This window comes from Motacilla alba, chromosome 6 (assembly GCF_015832195.1).
Source record: "Motacilla alba alba isolate MOTALB_02 chromosome 6, Motacilla_alba_V1.0_pri, whole genome shotgun sequence".
NCBI lineage: Eukaryota > Metazoa > Chordata > Aves > Passeriformes > Motacillidae > Motacilla > Motacilla alba.
This window is the reverse complement of record NC_052021.1, coordinates 22,425,837-22,443,078: the sequence shown is the minus strand read 5'-3', so window position 1 is coordinate 22,443,078 and position 17,242 is coordinate 22,425,837. Positions and strand designations below refer to the sequence as shown.

The following is a 17,242-nucleotide window of genomic DNA, read 5'->3' as shown; positions in this document are numbered from 1 at the left end:
GGACCGACCCACGCACGTACACACGCACCCCGGTAAAAATGACCCCGCCGTCTGCGGGGCCCCGCGGGACGCGGCCCCGCAGCCCACCCCGCACCGGCGGCGGAAGTAGGAGCGGGCCGGCCCGCGGCGGCGCGGAGCGGCTCCGCCCGGAAACCCGCGGCCCCGTGACTGCGCAGCGCTGAGCGGAGCTGCCGCTGGCCCGGGTCAAGCCCCGGCCCCGGTCGTCAGTCGCCGCCGCGGCAGGTGGGTCCCGGCGGGAGGGGGAGCCGGCGTGTGCCCGGGGCAGCGCGGAGTTCTCTCGGGCGGCGCTGGGTGTGTGGGGAGCTCCGGGTGCGGCCGGTCCCTGGGAGTCGCTGCCGTGGAACGGGCTCGCCGCGGGGGGAAGGTGCCCGAGGTGTCCGTGGGGGCCTCCTGGAGAGCCGAGGGAGCAGGGTGCCGGGGAGTGGGGTGTGCCGGGGCTCCGGGAGGGGACTGAGTGGCGGCTGTGGCCCCGTTCCCCAGCTCGCCCTGCTGGACGCTGTCGCTGACAGGATGAAGCTGCGGCAGGTCTCCGACTTGAGTGACTTCAGCCGAGGCCACTGGCTGCGGGAGTTGCTGTGCCGCGGAGAAGAGCCCAGCCACGTCCAGTGTAGCCCCGACGGGCAGCATGTCCTGCTCCTGCAGAAGAGCCGGCCGCCCACCCTGCCGCGGGTGGTGGCCTTCCAGCGCCACAGCATCGCTGGAGCCGACCTGGAGAGGAGCTGGCAGCCGCCCCAGCCAGCCCCTGTGGGACTGCTCTTCCTGCAGAGCCCCGTGGTACCGGACTCCTGGGTACTGGCCGTGGTGTGGGAGCATGGCCGGACCGAGGTCTGGCACTTTGTGGTGGCCGTGGGCTGGCAGCTGCTCCAGATGCTGGAGCTGTGCCAGGGTGCCCGGGCACGAGTTGTCTCCGTGTGCAGCCAGGGAGCCACCCTGGTGTGGTGTGAGGAGAGGCCGCCGCTGGGTGCTCACTCGGACGTGAGCAAGTGTGCCTTCAGGTTCTGTGTCTGTGCCCGAGCTCTGGAGGTGGGGGAGCAAGGCGTGCGGCTGGGCGCTGCGAGGATAGTCCTGCACAACAGCCCCGAATACCAGGTCCTGGCCTCTCCCCAGCACGTCTTCCTAGTGCCTGCTGCTGCCGGCTTTGCCACCACTTCCAAATTCCTCCTCATCTGGCATCCAGAGAAGGCAGAGTTCACCATCACAGCCCCCTCTGCAGGCTTCATCCACAGCAAAGTGCTGCGCTCCAGCAGCGAGTCAGATTTCAAGAAGCTCCTGCTGGGTTCTGTGGGCCTTCTCTCAGGTTTTGCACCTCTGGACATTCACACCTCCGCTGTGTCCAACAATGGGGGTCTGCTGCTGGTGAGCACAAAGGGTTCTGTGAGTATCGTGGAGCCAGATGGGACACAGAGGCATATCTTTGACCTGGAGGGCGGCCCCCTGGCCCTCAGGAGTCCTGTCCAGCTGAAGACTTTTGGCAGCATCCTGGCCTGTGTGCTGGCTGGAGTACTGTACCTTATCGACCAGAATAGTGGAAGGCTTGTAGAAAAGGAAGTCCTGGGCATGAAAGAGGTGCATTTCCTGGAGTCCCAGGGAGAGGAGGACAGTGTCCAGCTCCTCAGTCAGAGTGGCATCTACAGCTTTAACTTTTCCAAACCTGAGGACAGCAGCAGGCCTGAGCCCTGCCTGGTGGAAATGGTGTTTGAGGAGGCCTGCAGATATTATCAGAGGAGGAGCCTCAGCAGCTCCAAGCTGACGGTGGAGAAGTTGAAGAAAGGTGGTACATTCCAGGCTCCTGTGGTCCTCGCTGCCATCCTGCAGCACAGCCTCCACCAGAAGCAGAAGCCAGCCCGAAGCCTACAAGACTCTTACGCCAAGCTGTTGAGCACAGTGAACCTGGAGCTGCAGAGCTACATGAGCCTGGAGCTCCTCAAGACTTGCGTGGTGTGTGCCCCAGAGAGTGAGGTAGAAAGCTACTGCAAGGAGCTGGTGGAGCAGGAGGTCAGCCGCATTCTGCAGTCTGACATGGACAAAGACAACTTGGCCTATCTGAACTCTGTCTTTGCCTCCTTCCCCAAGGCTGCCTGGAAGGCCACAAGGAGCTGCCTGCAGCTGCAGCAGAATGGGGATGGCCTCTTGGTAGCCAGGGCCACCCCAGAGGTATGGAAGAAGGTCCTGTGTCAGCCGCAGCTGGAGGAGGTGGGTCAGAATGGGATGGTCCCGCTCTTTGAGCTCATCTGTGCCTCCTTCCTGAGGTTCAAACCCAAGTGGTTGCCCAGCTTTGTGGAGCTGACCCAGCAGTACGTTAGCAGCTCTTGGTCATACGGCAGCAAGGAGGGCCCAGAGGGCCGGGTGCCACTGTACAAGAGAGCACTGGGAGTGCTGGCCCGAAAGAGCAGACACGGCGAGGCAGATGACGAGATGGAGCTGGAACTGCTGCTCTGCAGCAAGAGGCCTAAGGCCGTGCTGCAAGCTCTGCACCTTCTCATCCATCTGAAGCAGTGGCAGCGGGTGGTAGAAGTGGCAGAGAAGTTCTCCAAACTCAGCCCCTTGCTTAACAAAGAGATATTCATCACACTGCTGGCTGAGTTTGCCCAGCACCGGGAGCTGGACCCTTACCTGGACAGGCTGTGGCCGTTGTGCCCTGCTGAGCTCACCGCCTCAGACATCCTCACCATGGTCCTGCAGCACCTCCCTCATTCCCAGGAGGACCCAGTGCCCTTCTCCAGCGAGGGGAACCAGCTGACTGTGGGCTTGCTTAAGCCACTGCTGCTAAGGGTTGTGCAGCGTCCCAGTGTCCAGGACGAGATGTACTCAGACGCCCTGCAGAGCAGCACCTTCCCCCCTCCCACCCCACCCCGAGAGCACAAAATCCCCTCAAAAGCAGTGGCTGATGATGTTCCTCAGCCATCTATGGCAAGGACTTCCTCGCCCTCAGCACTGCTACAGGATGACAGCGTGTGAAGCGGGGAAGGACAATGTCATCCCAAGCCCTGGGTGCACAAGGAAGGGAAATCCTACCTGTGTTGGCAGTACAGAAGCCTGCTCCTTTCTGAAGCGTCCCTGCAGCATGTCGAAGAGCCTGTTGGGTGGCTGAGGTTGGGGGATCTCTGAGCCAAGGCAGGCTTTCTGGTTATTCCTAGCAAGTGCAATTGTGTGTGTGCCAGTGGAGGAGCAAATGCCAGGTGCATTTGCAGATGAAAACACTGGCTGCACTACAAAACTACAGAACTGCTCCCTGCCCAAAGCACTTTGTTTTCAGTTTGTTTGGCTCCTTTCTAGCTCCACTTCTACTTCCCTGATCCTCTGGTACTAATAGTGGAGTGGTAGGCAGTACACAGTCTTTCCCCCCCATTCTCTGCTCAGTGAGCTGGGTGGTACCTCCAAGCTCTGCCTGTGAGAAACAGGGCATGTTTCCTGCAGCTGGGTTACCGAGTCCTGCTGCTTTGGGCTCAGTCAGATGCTAAATGCCAGTGTGGCACAGCTCCATGGCACTGGGGATCCCAGCACACACGCTGGCAGTTGCAGCACTCCACACATTGTCTCGCCACAGCTCCTCTGGGATCAGTCCCGTAGCTGTGACTGATTGCAGCTACGTAGCTGAAAAGAGCAGCCTAATTCCCTTATCTCTCTGTCCCAGACAGTACCCAAACTCTCTGCTGAGCTGAGAAGCTTGCAGCAGGCTATGAGAGCTTGGGGCTGGCCCTGCCTTTCCCTTTCCTTTGTGGAAGCTTAGATTATGCTGCAGGACACCCGAGCCCTCTGTTCCCATCTCCTCTACCTTTGCCCTTTGCATACAAAGGGGCTTTGTCAGGGTTGTCTGGCTCATATTGTGCCTCTGTTTGCAAAATCAATGTAACTTGAGGGCAGTTTGTGCAGGAAGATCCAGATTCTGGCCTCTCTCAGGTGCCCGGAGCCTGGCCCCCTCCTCCAGGAGGGAGACCCTCGCTGTGGCTTTGCCCCTTCATTCTGGGCTCTGGTGTAAAGGAGCTGTCTGGTGCCTTGTTGGGCTGCGGGAGATTCACCTGCATTAATCTTCTTGAGAGTGGTCTTAAGTGTGGAAGACAGACTCTTTTTAAAAATAAAGGTTCCTAAAGCACTGCTGAGGTGATGGTGGATGTTCTGAGGGTACACACCCTCAGGAGCGGGGCAGTCTTGTTTTGCCTCTGGTGAAAAGTGGCCAAGCTCATCTCTTTGGTGCTGCCCAGCATGGCTTGCAACTGGTAGAGCTGGGCTCAGAGAGGATGCCCAGATAGCTCATTCTCTCTGTGATACTCAGCTGCTTACCACTATGAAGCCATGGAGGCAGAGTCTGCACAGGCAGGCTGGAGCTGTGTGCCACAGGGAAGGGCCATCCACGCCATGCATGGCTGTGGCTGGGCCCAACAGAGAGTTGAGGAAGGGGGGATTTTTTTCTCAAGAGCTGCAAATTCTCTATTTTTTAGGAAAACTAGCAACAGAGAGCACCTGGCTGGCCCAGCAAAATCCTGCTGCCAGGCATAGCATCAGAGCTGCCATTGGAGAGATTACTGTTTGTGAAACTACCGTAAAGATGTGGCAGCATCTCCCCCAGAGAACGGCTTGACTGTGGAAAGTCCCTGTGGTGGAAAAAGATCTGGCAAAGAGGAAGAGGAACTGCTGTAATGGTTCCCTAGAAACTGGCTGGTTATTGATGGGACCTTCCTCGGTGGGGGGGTCCTTGTGCTGTGGCCATGGGGCACTGTGAGTTTCCCTCTCACTCTGGCAGCTGCCACACGTGAGCAGAGAGAGCGGGGCCTGAAAGGAGAGCTGGTGGCATCCACTGTGGACATTCTGTAGTGAGCTGTCCTTGCCTCCTCTCCAGGCAGCTGGTGGCCTTGCCTGACTCTGGTCTCACCCAGCTCCCAGGGCTGTCTGGGAGGAGGATCATGGATGGACCCCAGCACCTCTCAGAGCCATGGCTCCAGCCATTGGAACACACTGCCCTGGAGCTGCACTGAATGGGGAGCTGCCGAGAGCAAGCCCCTCACCTTGGCAAAGGCTGTGCAGTCATTTGGGGGGCATATCTTCATTGCCAGGGCTGGGTTTGGGTGCAGGTAGCCACAGTGAATGAGGGTGAAGCTCCCTGCCTTCCAGCACTGACTCTGAAAAAAAAAAACAGAGAGCAGGGAAGAAGCAATGCCCACAAAGCCAGCAAGCAGAAAGTGAAGCCAGCAGCAGTCCTGTGAGAGCTGGCATCCCCGAGGCACAGCGAGGGAAGAGGAAGTGAGGAACATGACAGTAGGGACAGCCTGAGGCCTGGGGGCAGAAGCCTCCATGTATGGGCCCCAGACAAACAGGAAATAGAATTCTGGAGGCTGAGGGTCCAAGGCAGAAAACAGCTGAAAGCTTTCCAAAGGGTTGCTGGGTATCTCACTCCAAGAACCAGAAAGGGTGAACATCCTTCAGGGGAAGCAGAGGCCAAAGCAATCTGAAGGACAGATTGAGCTGACTGATAGGCAAGCACAGGACTCTCTCTGCAGTCAGACTGCTGTGAAAAGACAGCAGGAGGTAAGGCCGGTGCAGCCTCAGATAAAGCCCAAAGGAAAAACTAGCAATTAGATCTGAAGGCAAGTGGAAAAAACAGTAAGAGATGCACGTAGTGGAGGGGGAGCTGGCCTGGCCCTCTCACTCTGCTCCAGAGAAACTTGGACTTTGCAACAAAGGAAATGAGTCAAGCTGCTCACGTATATCCCCTGTGCCTGACACAGCTTTCGGGATGGGCCCTGCGCTTGCACCAAGGAGCAGCACAAAGCAATACCTGAACTCAGCCCAAGGCTCCAGACCGAGTCACCCTTGATTTATCTGTGCATGCGGCTTTTTCTGTGCAGAGCCCAGTGTGTGCAGGGGTGAGCACAGAAAGTACCCATGGCACTGTATCTTGCAGAGAGGAGGTGTAGGCTGCAAGGACCCCATAAACTCACTGGAAATCCACAGATGATACATGCTAGGGTCGCCAGAGGGAAGTGCTCTTGTGCTGGGGACAGCTTGGGGTGGCACTTCATATACAGGAGGCTCTTAGTGTGGCTTGTCCCAGGGGAGGGACCTGGCACTCGCCCAGTCAGAGGTGCAAAGGACTGCCCAGTGAGGGGAACATCACCCGGTCTTGGTGACACTGAGCAGTGATCCTATATCGACCCCTAGGCTGGCTGTGGGCGGAGCACACTTGGGAACACCAGAAAGAGCCCTGTGGTCCCAGGCACAGCCACAGCTTGTGCCAGCAGTGGGGAACCCTCCAGCCCCTAGCCCTGCATACTTCCATCACTGCTAGACATGAGGAGCACAGTCACATCCCACAGTGCACACAAATATTTATTGTTTGACACCAAAAATTAGAGCCTTGGAAAGAGGCAGGTTCCCTGCAAAAATAAATTAAGTCACATTTTTCAAGTGAGGTGGTGTGTCCATTTCATCCTCCATCCGCAGGTGATGGGAGCTAATGCCTTGTGGAAGGCCTGGGGATTTTGTAGGAGTTGAATGTCGGTGGCCTGCAAAACCAAGGTCACATATGTCACCCCCAGCCACAGAGGGGGATAAGGGACAGCTCAGGATGCACTGGGATGGTTGAATATGATCCCACTCCTATCGCCCAGCCCCACAGGAAGTAGGGTATGGAGACAGCTTCCCCAAACCCACCATCTTAGGAGACTGGGACCAGCAGCACCTCCAGACTTGAGAGTGTGGGAAGATGATAGGGGACACCACAACTGCATGCACTACAGAAGTCCCACCTTCACAGCCATCCCCTGGTACCAGCACACTCATTGGTCTGCACTCACCCTGGTTGCCACCCCCCTCCCTCTGTCCCCTGACCCCTCTGTACCTACAGGGGCTGCCCCCCACCCCACAAAGAGACCTAGCAGTGTAAGTAGCTTACATCTCAAAGTCTTCATTCCTAGAGGGGAGAAAAAAGAGGGGACAGTGTTAGTGGGGCAAGAAGATGCCTTGTGGGACAGGACAACATCTCATGGTAGGACAAGGTCGCCCACGGGTCACAAAAGGAGAGCTTCAGGGTGCTGTGGTCCCCTCCATCCTGGCTGCCTGATGCACAAGCTCTTACAGGGCCACAGAGCATCAGTGCTCCTTCCCCAGCCAGGCAGAGCAGGGCCCCACACTCAGCAGCACCAGCTCCCTATGCCTCAACTTGAGCTCCCTGAGGCTCCTGGGTATCTGAGCCCATGTCTCCAGCCAGCTCAGAGGGGTGGCAGGAGCTGGGGAACCCCCAGCACAGCAGCTGTACCACGGGCCACAATGTAGCCCTGAGGAGTCGGAAATCCAACTAGAAACTGCTTACTGCCCTCAGGGGTCAGTGCCTGTGCTGGTGGTGGAGCTGCCAGGCAGAGTGTCCCAGAGGGCTGGGGGGCAGCCCCAGGACACTGGTAGCCACAGGCATGTGAGCAAGCACTGCACCCTCGTGGCAATGCCACCAACCACACAGCACACTGCATTCTGCACAGCATCCAGCTGGGCTCCCATGCCAGTGCTCCAGCACAAAAATGGTGCAAAACAGAGCGAGTCAGGTGGTGGACTCGAGCCAGGCTGTGGGTGCAGCCCTGCCAGGCTTCTTCCTCCAAAGGGAAAGCATCTTCTTCTGCCCAAACAGGAGGTGCAGAGCAGGCAGAGAAAAGCTCCAGAACATCCCCATCCTCAGAGGCTGAGGGCCCCAAGTTACCTCTCAGATTCTCCCCAGCCCACATTACTTTAGCATGAGCCCCACAGGCTACCACAGGACATGAAGGAACGGGTGGCAGGGGGACCCCAGACCTGGAGTAGTCACAGAGGGTGGGGCTGCTCCTCACCTGTACACATCAGCAATATCCATGCGGCGGTAGAACTTGGCAAGTCTGACGGCCAGGATGATGCTGGGCAGCAGGAAAAAGGTGCACCAGCCCAGGCTGAACCAGAAGGCATTCTGCATAGGATGCAGGAAGAGCCATTAGGTCCAGAGAGCGACTGGGAGCAACTTTTGCTCCCAGTGCTCCCCAATGACCACCCACTCCTTCTCAGAGCCTGGCCTTTCCTCTTAGCCACAGCACTTTGCTGGGCAGGAGCTGAGCACTGCTTCCTTGCATCCCTGATACTTCCCTGCATCCCTTATGCTGTGCATGAGGACAAGAGGACCTCACTGCCACCCCACACGTGTGTGTCACTCTACACACCGCTGCCCCACTCACCACAGAGTCCATGATATAGTCACAGCCAATGACCTCCACATTATCCAAGGACTGAGCTATGGGCTTGCAACGTGCCACATCTTCTGTCACCTGGGGACATGGTTGGGACAGCATATGTCAGCATCCACCAAGCCTTGCAGCTCATTCTCTCCTTCTCTCCACCTCACTGAGGAAGGCTCAGCTTACCCTGCTCTTGGCCCATGAAATGTAGGTCTCAAAGAAATCCAACAGCTGCTCCAGGAAGGCCAATGTCTCCTGGAGAGGCAAGCACAGAGTGGAAATGTTGCCACCACCAGCCCCCTCCATGCCCCACGTCCCCTCCATGTCAGGACCAGGGCTCTCAGACCACCTCAGCCCAGCAGCAGGGCTGAATGCTTCATCCCACCCCCGTCCCTTGCCAGGGGTGCCGTAAGGGAAAGGGGCACCCAGGGGTGCAAGAGACACTCAGGGAAGGCAAGCAGGATGAGCAGCCAGACGAAGTTTGGCTTCCCTGTATAGAGGGAGGTCTTGGTGAGGGGGTCTGGTCCATGTGACCTGACAGCAGGGCAAGGGAAGCTCACGTTCTTGATGATGTTTGGTGTCTCCCTCTCCAGGAACTCCTGGGTTTTGCTGGCTTTGTCCAGCGCAGCTGTTGTTTGTCCCTGAAGTGAAAGTTGCTCTCAGCACTGTGATCTAAGTGAGGTCTCTGCACTTCACCAGCCCTGCACAGCAGCACTCCCTGGGGCACAGCCTCTTGGAGCTGTGGTGTTCCCAGCAGTCACATGCTGGTAGTGCCAAGGACATTAGGTGGAGGGAGCCTGCACATGGCAGGGTCCCAAGGCCTCCCTCCCTCTACCCCATGAACAGCCCCTGCAGCACACGAAGAGTGCCACAGCAACCCCCAGACTGCAGGTCAGCCCCACCTCCTCCACTGCAGGACCTCGAGGGTGCTTTGCAGGGTGCCCAGGACTGGCATGCACTCCCCTTGTGCAGCTTACCTCTAGCTGGGCAGCCCCACTCTGCACGGAGTGGATGTTCTCCTTCAGACTTTGCTGGGGACAGAGAGAAGGGGGATCAGAGGTGCAGACCCCACAGCTCAGACAAGACCCTGTCAGCAGGCTCTGAGCTCTAGGGAAGCCCAACCCAGCATCCCCAGGACATGCCCCAGCATCGCTCACCAGTGGTCCAGAGAAGCTTGCCTGCATCTCCCTTTCCAGCTCCCTCAATTTGTCAGCATTATCTTCCAGGTCCTTCTTCACATCTGTGCCCTGGAAGAGCTGCAGTCAGCAGTGCCCAGCTCTGTGCCTCACCACAGCTGATGGGCCAGGCTGGGGAAAAGAGCTGGGCGAGAGTAAAGGACCTCCCCTCAACACCCAGGCAGGCACAGAGGAGCCCAGTAACCAGTGGCCTTGGGGACAGCCTGGCTATGGCCCTGGGGTGTCATGGTCTCTCACCACTTTTTCTGCCAGCTGCTCCAACTCTGCTGCCAGATCCAGGAGGCTTCCTTGGGTCATATTCTGATCCAGCTGGAAAAGGCAGAGACAGAGCCATGGGAATGAGGAATGGGGTTCACAAGGGGAGCTATACCCCTTCTTTGTGGGACAGAGTGGAGCCAGGGCCTTCTAGGCAGAGGATGTGCCTTGTTACCCTAACAGGTTGCACAGATGGTGAAGGACTCTCACAGCAGCAAAAACAAGAGTGCAGTAGACCTCCTCAACCCACATCCAATCTCCCCACCCCGATCCCAAGACCAGGCTACACCCAGCACACCTGCTCCAGGGTGAGGGTGAAGTTGGGAGGCTGTCCAGCCTGACTGGCCTTCAGCAGCAGGTCTTTCTGGCTCTGGTTGAGCAGGGAGATGGGGCTTAGGGTGATGTTCATCTTCTCAAAAGCTGTGGAGATGTCTCCTGCGTACTGCCAGAGCAAAGGGGGCCATGAAGGGACATGTGCTGGCCCCTCACTGTCCCCTCAGCCCTTGCTCTGGATTCCTGCCCTCAAGACCCTGGCACCCCCACACTCACCTGGCTGATATTCAAGAGCTCATCCAGGGACACGCTCTGGTCCAAGTGCAGAGTTTGCCACAGGGAAGCATCTTGCTGGCACTGCCTGCAGGATGGGGGCACGGGGTTTAAAACAGGGCAGGTGAGGGCCACTCCCTCCCAGGAGCATGTCCTCACCTGTGCAGGTAGGTTGCACCTTGCCCCTTCCCTGCGATCAGTGCCTACCCACAGCCTGGGAAGGTAGGGCAAGCTGCCCTGCTCCTGGAGATCATCTGAGGGCATTGAGCAGCTCTACCCCCACCAAAGACACAGCGTCAGGGCTGGGACCCACCTGTATATCTCTGAGAAGTTTGTTGTGTCACCCTTCAGGCCCAGCAGCTCTGAGAGATTGAAGTTAGGGATCATGCCAGGGGTGTCCAGAAGCTAACAGCAAGGAAAGAGATGGAAAAGCTAGACATAGTGCAGGGCAGGACCTTGGAAGAGTATCTTAAATGGCTAGTGCTGCCTCTGCTCCACCAGCAGCCCTCATTTAGGAAGCAGTATCTCCAGGCAGTTTCCCACAGCAAGCTTACCTGGAAGAGCTGCTGGTTGTGCCATGACTCACAGAAGAGCATGTAAATGTTCCCCCCCAGCACGAAGATGATCATCACCAGCAGCATGAGCAGCCAGTAGAAAATGAAACTGAAGCCAACCCCTCTGCCGGGACAGAAATGCCATCAACACCAGCAGCCCAGTGGCCCAGCACTGATGCTGGCATTGCCCCCAGCTCGCAGAGCCCAGGGGCTGCACACCCCTCATCCCCACAGTTGTGGGAACACCACCCTTCCCACAAGCTTGTCTCCGTTCTGCCTTCAGACCCCAGAGCATGACCAGGCTAGAGCTTGGATTCCAGAATAGCTTCCCTCAGCTTTGCAAGGCAGCACTCCCCCGCAGATCTGCGGGACCCACGCTCACACTGCCAGCCCTCGCTGTCACAAGGCAAACGGGCTCCCCTCAAATGCCTCTCACACGTTTGACCTTCAATTTACCACCTGCACAGGGAGTCACCACGGGGCAGGACATTTAGCTGCAGAAAAATGATGATTTGGGAGCTCGAGTGTTCCCAGGCCAGCCCTGCCCTCCCATCCCACCGCTCCCACACACGTCCTTGGCAGCCAATCGAGCCTCACGCCATGAAGAAGTTCCCGCCAGCATCGGAGAGGCAGCCACGCTGTGTGGGCAGCACACCTTCCTTCAGCCCCAGGGGCCCCAGCAGCAGCCCCAAAACGTTGCAGAGGACCACGAGCAGCACCGTGCAGCACAGGAGGGCACACACGATCAACCTGGGGCAAGACAAAGGGCAGCAGTCAGGCAGCAGAACCTGGGACCCTGAGCAGCACCCTGCAGCCCACTGGCTGTCTTCATGGGGAGGAAAAAAGGTCCCAGACACCACAGCAGGGAAGGGGCATGTGTCTGCAAGGCACAGCTCTGACTACCCTGCACCCACAACCCCACCACCCAGCAAGCCCCCACCTCCAGCAATGGGAGGAGCAGGAGCCTTAAAACCCCCCAGACAGTGGAGCCGGGGCCGCAGCCCCTCGCCCACCTGAGCCCATCCCAGGCGATGATCGGCTCCCTGTACTTCTCCAGCACCGATGTGGCATCGCTCACAAAGGCCCCAACTTTCTGCTCCACATCCAGGAGTGGCAACCTTCCCTGCAAGTTTCTGATCTCCTGCCTGATGAGGAGCAGCTGGTCCTGGCTCTCTGCAAGGAATGGGGGCACGCTGACATTGTGAGCTGCTGCCCAGGTCCTGCAGGGCAGCGGGGACTCCGAAAGGATAGGAAAGGGGCAGTCATGGCCAAGGATGACATTGGCATGATGGCACCAGGGGACAGCCAGGGCTGCAGGGAAGGCTCCAGGAAAGAATGGCTTGAGAAGGGAGGAGGAAATCCTAGAAGAGGGAGAAGTCAGCACACAAAGCCCTGCTTACTTGCCACCACTTCTTGGGACTGCTCTTGCACCTTGTCAGAGGTCATGCCCAGCGTTCTGTTAACCTGCATCCAGGGAAGCACAGCATGAAACTCACATCACTGCCTACAATCCAGGGCTGAGCAGCACATCCCCTTGTCCCCAGATCCTAGTAACACACAACAGCCAGGCTCCCCACAGCACCCAGTCCACCCTACCAGTGTTCAGGGATGGCTGGGACAGCAAGCAGACCTCTGGCCAGCCCTTCCCTCCGTGTCACACACTGAACTCCTGACAGAGCTCTTCCAAACCCACACCCTGTCAGCACAGCCTCAGCAGTTACAGACCCACACCCTGTCAGCACGGCCTCAGCAGTTGCAGGAGCACCCAGCTTTGCACCTGGGTGAAGGGGACACCCCTTACCTCCTCTAAATCAGCCTCTATGTTCGAATCAGAGACCTCGCGCAGTGCCTCCAGCTGCTGCTCCACACCTGGGATCTGCGGGGAAGAGCCTGGGGTGAGGGAGCTGTGGGGGCTGGGACAGGGGCTGCTGGGCCCCCTCACCCACACCTTGCCCCTCCTCACAGTGCTGAAGTTGGCGGTGAAGGCGAGCCCATCCAGGGACACTTGGCGGCAGGGGAGGCCACATTTCTCCAGGGTGTCATTGAGCCTGTCCCGCAGGCTGACCAACCACTGGCTGTAGTTGCTCTGCAGCTCCTCGAGGTCTGAGCGCCCAATGGCAATGTTGGCAAAGGTGTCGTTCAGTGTCTCCATCCCTGGGGAGATAGCAGGGAGCTCAGGGCCTCATCCTGCCACTGTGGCAGGGACTCCTTCTCATCCAGCTGAACCTTGGGAACCCATGAAAAAATGCAACATAGGGGCACCCCCAAAGTCATGGCACTTGTCCCAGGGTGTGGTTGGGAGGCCAAAGGGATCCACCTCCATGGGACCCTTACCCAAACATGCACCCACCCCATCTCTTGATCCCCTTGAGTCCCTTGTCAGTCTCCCAGGGATGGGGCCAATACCTTGCAAGAGGCTCTGGAGAGATCCCAGAGCCCCGTCTGTGCTCTTCCTGATGTGTGAGGTGATCATACCGCCCAGTTTGGGCCCAATATCTGCAGAGATGGGAGAGGTGGTGTCAATAACAGGATCCCAGGAAGGTCCTGGGGCTTGCAGGAAAGCTGGTGAAAACACTGACACCACCAGCACCCCTCCCTCACCCACCCCCCAGGTGGGGAGCAATGGAGATATCCCCACTCTCTCACCACCTGCATCACCCTTCCCAGAGAGGAGCCTGAATAGGGAAAAGCAGAAACTGGAGCAGAGCTGGAGCTTGGAAGAGCCCCCAGACCCCATAAGAACAAGCCCAGTAGCCTGCAGGGTCAGCAACCACCCACAGGGCACAAAGGTAAACCCACACAACACTCCCACTGCCCAAGAACCCCCAGCCCTGGAGCAGCTCCCACAGGGCCCTGGGGATGTTCCAGCCCCTCCCGTCGCACACCCTCACCCTGGAGGCTGCGGTTGGCATAGTCCAGCGGGACATCGCTCTTGTTGATGATAAAATCAACTTGCTGTAGGGACAGAGATGTGGTGTCAGTGAGGCTGGGGACCTTTCTCTGCTGCCCTTCCCCAGGGGGCTATTTGGGCTGCTCCTCCCGCCTGGCCCCTTGCCCCCAGGACGCGGCAGGGGGACCATGCGTGCCTGGGGGATGGAGGCCAGGTAGGTGTGGACGTCGTCCAGAGTGTTGTTCACATTGGGGAAGGTGCTCTTCACAGCCTGGGAGAAGCGGCTGTTGCTGATGAGGGCACAGACACCACCAGCCCTACAAGGGAAGGGTGGCGAGGTCAGTCCCAATGCTGCCCCCAGTACCCTCCAGGTCCACCCACACGCACCCCAGCCCGCAGGGTCTGGAGCACACCAGTGACTCCTGCTTCCAGCGCATCCCAGCACGTGCCCTGCCCTGAGGGACCAGAGAGGAGGGACGCAGGAAACTGAGGCACGGGAGAGCGCGGTGCGCCGTGGGGAAGCTGTCGGGAAAGGTCTGCCCGGTGCCGGTGCGCAGCCCCCCGGGGCCGGCTCCCCACCGCCGCCGCTTCCTCTCCTTTGTCGCGCCGTGCCGGGATCTGCTCGCGAACAATGGCAGTTTCCTGGCACGGCCGCCGAGCGCCGGCATTTCCAGCCACCCCTGGGTTCCATCCGGAGCCTCCCGGCCAGCGCACTCACAGGAGGAAAGCGGAGACCAGCAGCACGGAGGCCCAGAGCGCCCGGCGCCGGCAGCCCATCCGCCGGCGCTGCTCCTGGTACATGCGGCCCCCGCAGTTCCCGCAGCAGCGGCAGCAGCAGAAGCAGCATCCCACCAGCGGCACCAGGATGATGAGGAGGACTCCAATGGCCGCGCAGACCAGGAAACCCAGCTCGTAGAGCAGCAGCTGGGATAGGAAAAATGAAAAGCAGCGTAACACTGGTGCCCTCGAAGGCCCCTCAGCTCTGCGCACCCTGTCCAGGCCCAAACACACAAGATGGGTCTCCCCAGGGAGCAGAACATGTCCCCTTGCTGCTGCCTGGCATCCAGGGCTCAACCTCAGAGCAGCACCCACCAGCATCCCCCAGCCCACGGTGGTCTGGGGCTGTCAGCTCCCCACCCCAGCTGCCTGCTCACCTCATGGATGTCCTCCCGACTGAACTCACTCTGGTACTGCCCAAAATTAATCCACTCTGGAAGACAAGAAACACGGAGAGCTGTGAGCAGGTGCTGGGCTGTGTGGAGCTCTCCAAGAGGGCCCCAGACCCTGCTCACCCCTCACATCCCAACCCAAGGCATCACCTGCAGCTCAGACCAGCTCTGAGTATGGCATTTCTCTCCCTTGCAGCTGCCCTCCCCAGCCTTTTTGCACCCAGGAAAAGTGCTGCCAGCTCCCAGGCTCTCAGGGGTTCACAGAACAAGGGAGCTCCTCACCACTGTGGGCATAAGGGACACTGCCCTGGGGCTGCTCTCTTGCAGCCCAGCCCTACACAGAGGCCCAAAGGCACTGCCAGTGCGGAATGAATACTGGGCAAAGGCCCACTGCCACGCTGCCTCTTTCATTCCCAGGGCTCTCCCTGCCTGTGCCTCATGCCCTCATTACAAGCTTTGATGGCACTTGGGGACATTGATTGTACCCTGGTGTCTATGTGACACAGGTCCACAGAGCTGCCAGCCACACCTTCGTCAGCGTGTTGATGGTGAGCAGGGGTTGAAACCAGTGAAGGAGGATGCACAAATGGCAGTACCCAGAGTGGCACTTCCCTCCAGGTGCACATGAATATGGAGCAGCTGCAGGGTACTGCAGGTATTGCCTGTGCAAACCTGCAGCTGCTTTGGGACAGAGCTGTGACAGTGACAGGAGCAAGGGGCAAGGGTTGGCAAGCAGGGCAGTGCACAGGGAGAGCACACAGCGCTGCCACTGGCACCGGGACACGCTGCTCTTGGTGGCCAGCAAACACAGAGGGCTGCAAGACAGGCAAAGGCCCTGCAGGCGGAGTGGGGTTTGCTCTGCACATTTTTGGGGGCCTAGGATTAATATACCTGGAGGGAGGATGGGGCAGGACTCTGCGAGGTGGCACTACCTCTAACGCCTGTCCTGGGGCCCAGCTAAGATAGCCCCACGGTTGTTATGGGACATGAGCCGGCAGTCCTTGGGATCCCGCTCCCGACTACCCCAGCCATTGCACCGCGACCAGCCCCCCGCCGCCACGCTCCCACCTGCGGGCAGGGCGTTGGGCTGCACCAGCCGCAGGAAGCCGTGTGCCATTGTCACCAGCCCCGGCGTGCTGCTCGCCGGCGCCTCGGGACCAGCGCCGTACGTGGGCTTCGAGATGTTCCCCAGCTCCATCGCAGCAGCTCCTGTGGACGCCTGGGCACCGAGAGGAGCTGTCCGTGTCGTCGGGGCTCGGGACCACCCAGCCTGCCCTGCCTCCTGCCTGTGACCAGGAAATGCAGAGAGAAAAACAATCAGGTACCTGCCGGCTCCTGCCCGGAAGGACAGAGCTGCGGGAGAGCACCGAGGAAGGATGGGTGCACCCATCCCCACCCCTGTGAGCAGTGGGGTGGGAAGCCAGGCAGGAGGTGCCCCCGAGGGAGGCTGTGGCGGGTGAAGCGGATTCAGAGCACTCACCCAGTCCTCTGGCACCTCTCTGCACCCTCAGCTGCGGCAGGGTCCGGCCGCAGCGTGCCAGCGCCCAGGTCTGCGGTTTGTTTAAGTTTCAGCGGTGATTGCTGACAAGCTGTTTGCCGGGGCAGGCGGCGATGCCGGGATCGCCCCACCCTGCCCCTTACGGCTCTTGGCACCCGGCCGCCTCTCTATTCCGGGGTCAGAGTCACCACCGACCTGTCCCGACGCAGGCATGGGGAAGAGTTCCTCTCCTCCCTCTCCGCTAAGCTCCCCTGCCCGCGCTGGTTTCCTCCTGCCCCAGCCCAGGAGCTGGGTGGCCCGGGGTGATCCCGAGGGCAGCCGTCCCGCCCGCTCCGACCCACACCATCTGCATCCTTTCGGGATGGGGTGCGTTGAGCCGTTCAGAGTTTCAACACAAACCAGCTGTAGCCACAGAAGCAGGTTTTGCATCTAAAAACCATCCGAAATGGGGCACTGCGGCAAACCCGGCATTTTTCACACGCGTCCCGGTCCCCCCGAGCGGGAAACAGCCTCAGGGGTCCCCAGACAGCATTTTTTCCCAAAGGCTGGGCGCCCGCTCGGCTCCATCCCCGCTCCCCGCGGAGCTTTCCCACGCCGCGTGGCTCCATCCCCCGCCCCGCCGCCGGAGCTCCGGGAACCGCAGCCGGAGGCAGGAGCGGGGAGGGGCCGGAGGTCGCTCCCGGTTGTGCCGCGGACGCACCCGGTGGACGCGGGGCAGGTGCCCGGGGGGGTCGCGTCCCGGCAGGCGGAGCTCCCCAGCTCGGCACGGCTCCGCACCTAGCGGCGCGGCTGGCTCCGGGAGGTGCGGGGAGGGCCGGACAGAGCCGCCCCTTCCGCCCCGGCCCACCGGGGTCTGTCCGGCCGCGCCGGCCCCCTCTTCTGCCGAGGGGGATCCCTCTGCCCCACCCCTCCACCCGAGGGGCAGCC

General features: G+C 59.7%; 2 protein-coding genes across 6 annotated transcripts; one reads left to right on the top strand and one right to left on the bottom strand.

Annotated features, from left to right (window-relative positions):
* Positions 1-101: 101 nt before the first annotated feature.
* On the top strand, positions 102-4,114 carry HPS6 (HPS6 biogenesis of lysosomal organelles complex 2 subunit 3). 2 transcript variants are annotated; one of them, XM_038141731.1, is made up of 2 exons: positions 102-243; positions 531-4,114. In XM_038141731.1, exon 2 carries the CDS (start codon positions 532-534, stop codon positions 2,977-2,979), a length of 2,448 nt encoding a protein of 815 aa, XP_037997659.1. In that variant the 5' UTR covers positions 102-243; position 531; the 3' UTR covers positions 2,980-4,114. The 2 variants fall into 2 exon arrangements, with proteins under 2 accessions (XP_037997659.1, XP_037997660.1); XM_038141732.1 differs by having other exon boundaries at positions 106-243; positions 502-4,114.
* A 141-nt stretch (positions 4,115-4,255) lies between these two features.
* LOC119702938 (prominin-1-A-like) lies at positions 4,256-17,242 on the bottom strand. 4 transcript variants are annotated; one of them, XM_038141733.1, is made up of 25 exons: positions 16,298-17,242; positions 15,886-16,103; positions 14,803-14,858; positions 14,367-14,572; positions 13,845-13,965; positions 13,650-13,713; positions 13,165-13,254; positions 12,722-12,912; positions 12,560-12,634; positions 12,159-12,222; positions 11,772-11,931; positions 11,356-11,508; positions 10,759-10,882; positions 10,518-10,609; positions 10,208-10,292; positions 9,957-10,100; positions 9,641-9,712; positions 9,365-9,454; positions 9,185-9,238; positions 8,768-8,848; positions 8,394-8,462; positions 8,208-8,297; positions 7,833-7,945; positions 6,911-6,928; positions 4,256-6,521 (listed from the first exon to the last, which is right to left on the bottom strand). In XM_038141733.1, exons 2-25 carry the CDS (start codon positions 16,013-16,015, stop codon positions 6,470-6,472), a joined length of 2,394 nt encoding a protein of 797 aa, XP_037997661.1. In that variant the 5' UTR covers positions 16,016-16,103; positions 16,298-17,242; the 3' UTR covers positions 4,256-6,469. The 4 variants fall into 4 exon arrangements, with proteins under 4 accessions (XP_037997661.1, XP_037997662.1, XP_037997663.1 ...); XM_038141734.1 differs by having other exon boundaries at positions 17,016-17,242; XM_038141735.1 differs by lacking the exon at positions 16,298-17,242 and having other exon boundaries at positions 14,968-15,973.

Excerpts from the sequence above, each read along its gene's own strand:
- HPS6 (XM_038141731.1), top strand. The coding sequence starts at position 532 with ATGAAGCTGCGGCAGGTCTCCGACTTGAGTGACTTCAGCCGAGGCCAC.
- LOC119702938 (XM_038141733.1), bottom strand. The coding sequence starts at position 16,015 with ATGGAGCTGGGGAACATCTCGAAGCCCACGTACGGCGCTGGTCCCGAG. Across the intron at positions 13,966-14,366 it reads CTGGTCTCCGCTTTCCTCCT|GGCTGGTGGTGTCTGTGCCC; the intron begins GTGAGTGCGCTG and ends CTTCCCTTGTAG. Across the intron at positions 9,239-9,364 it reads CAAGCTTCTCTGGACCACTG|CAAAGTCTGAAGGAGAACAT; the intron begins GTGAGCGATGCT and ends CTCTGTCCCCAG.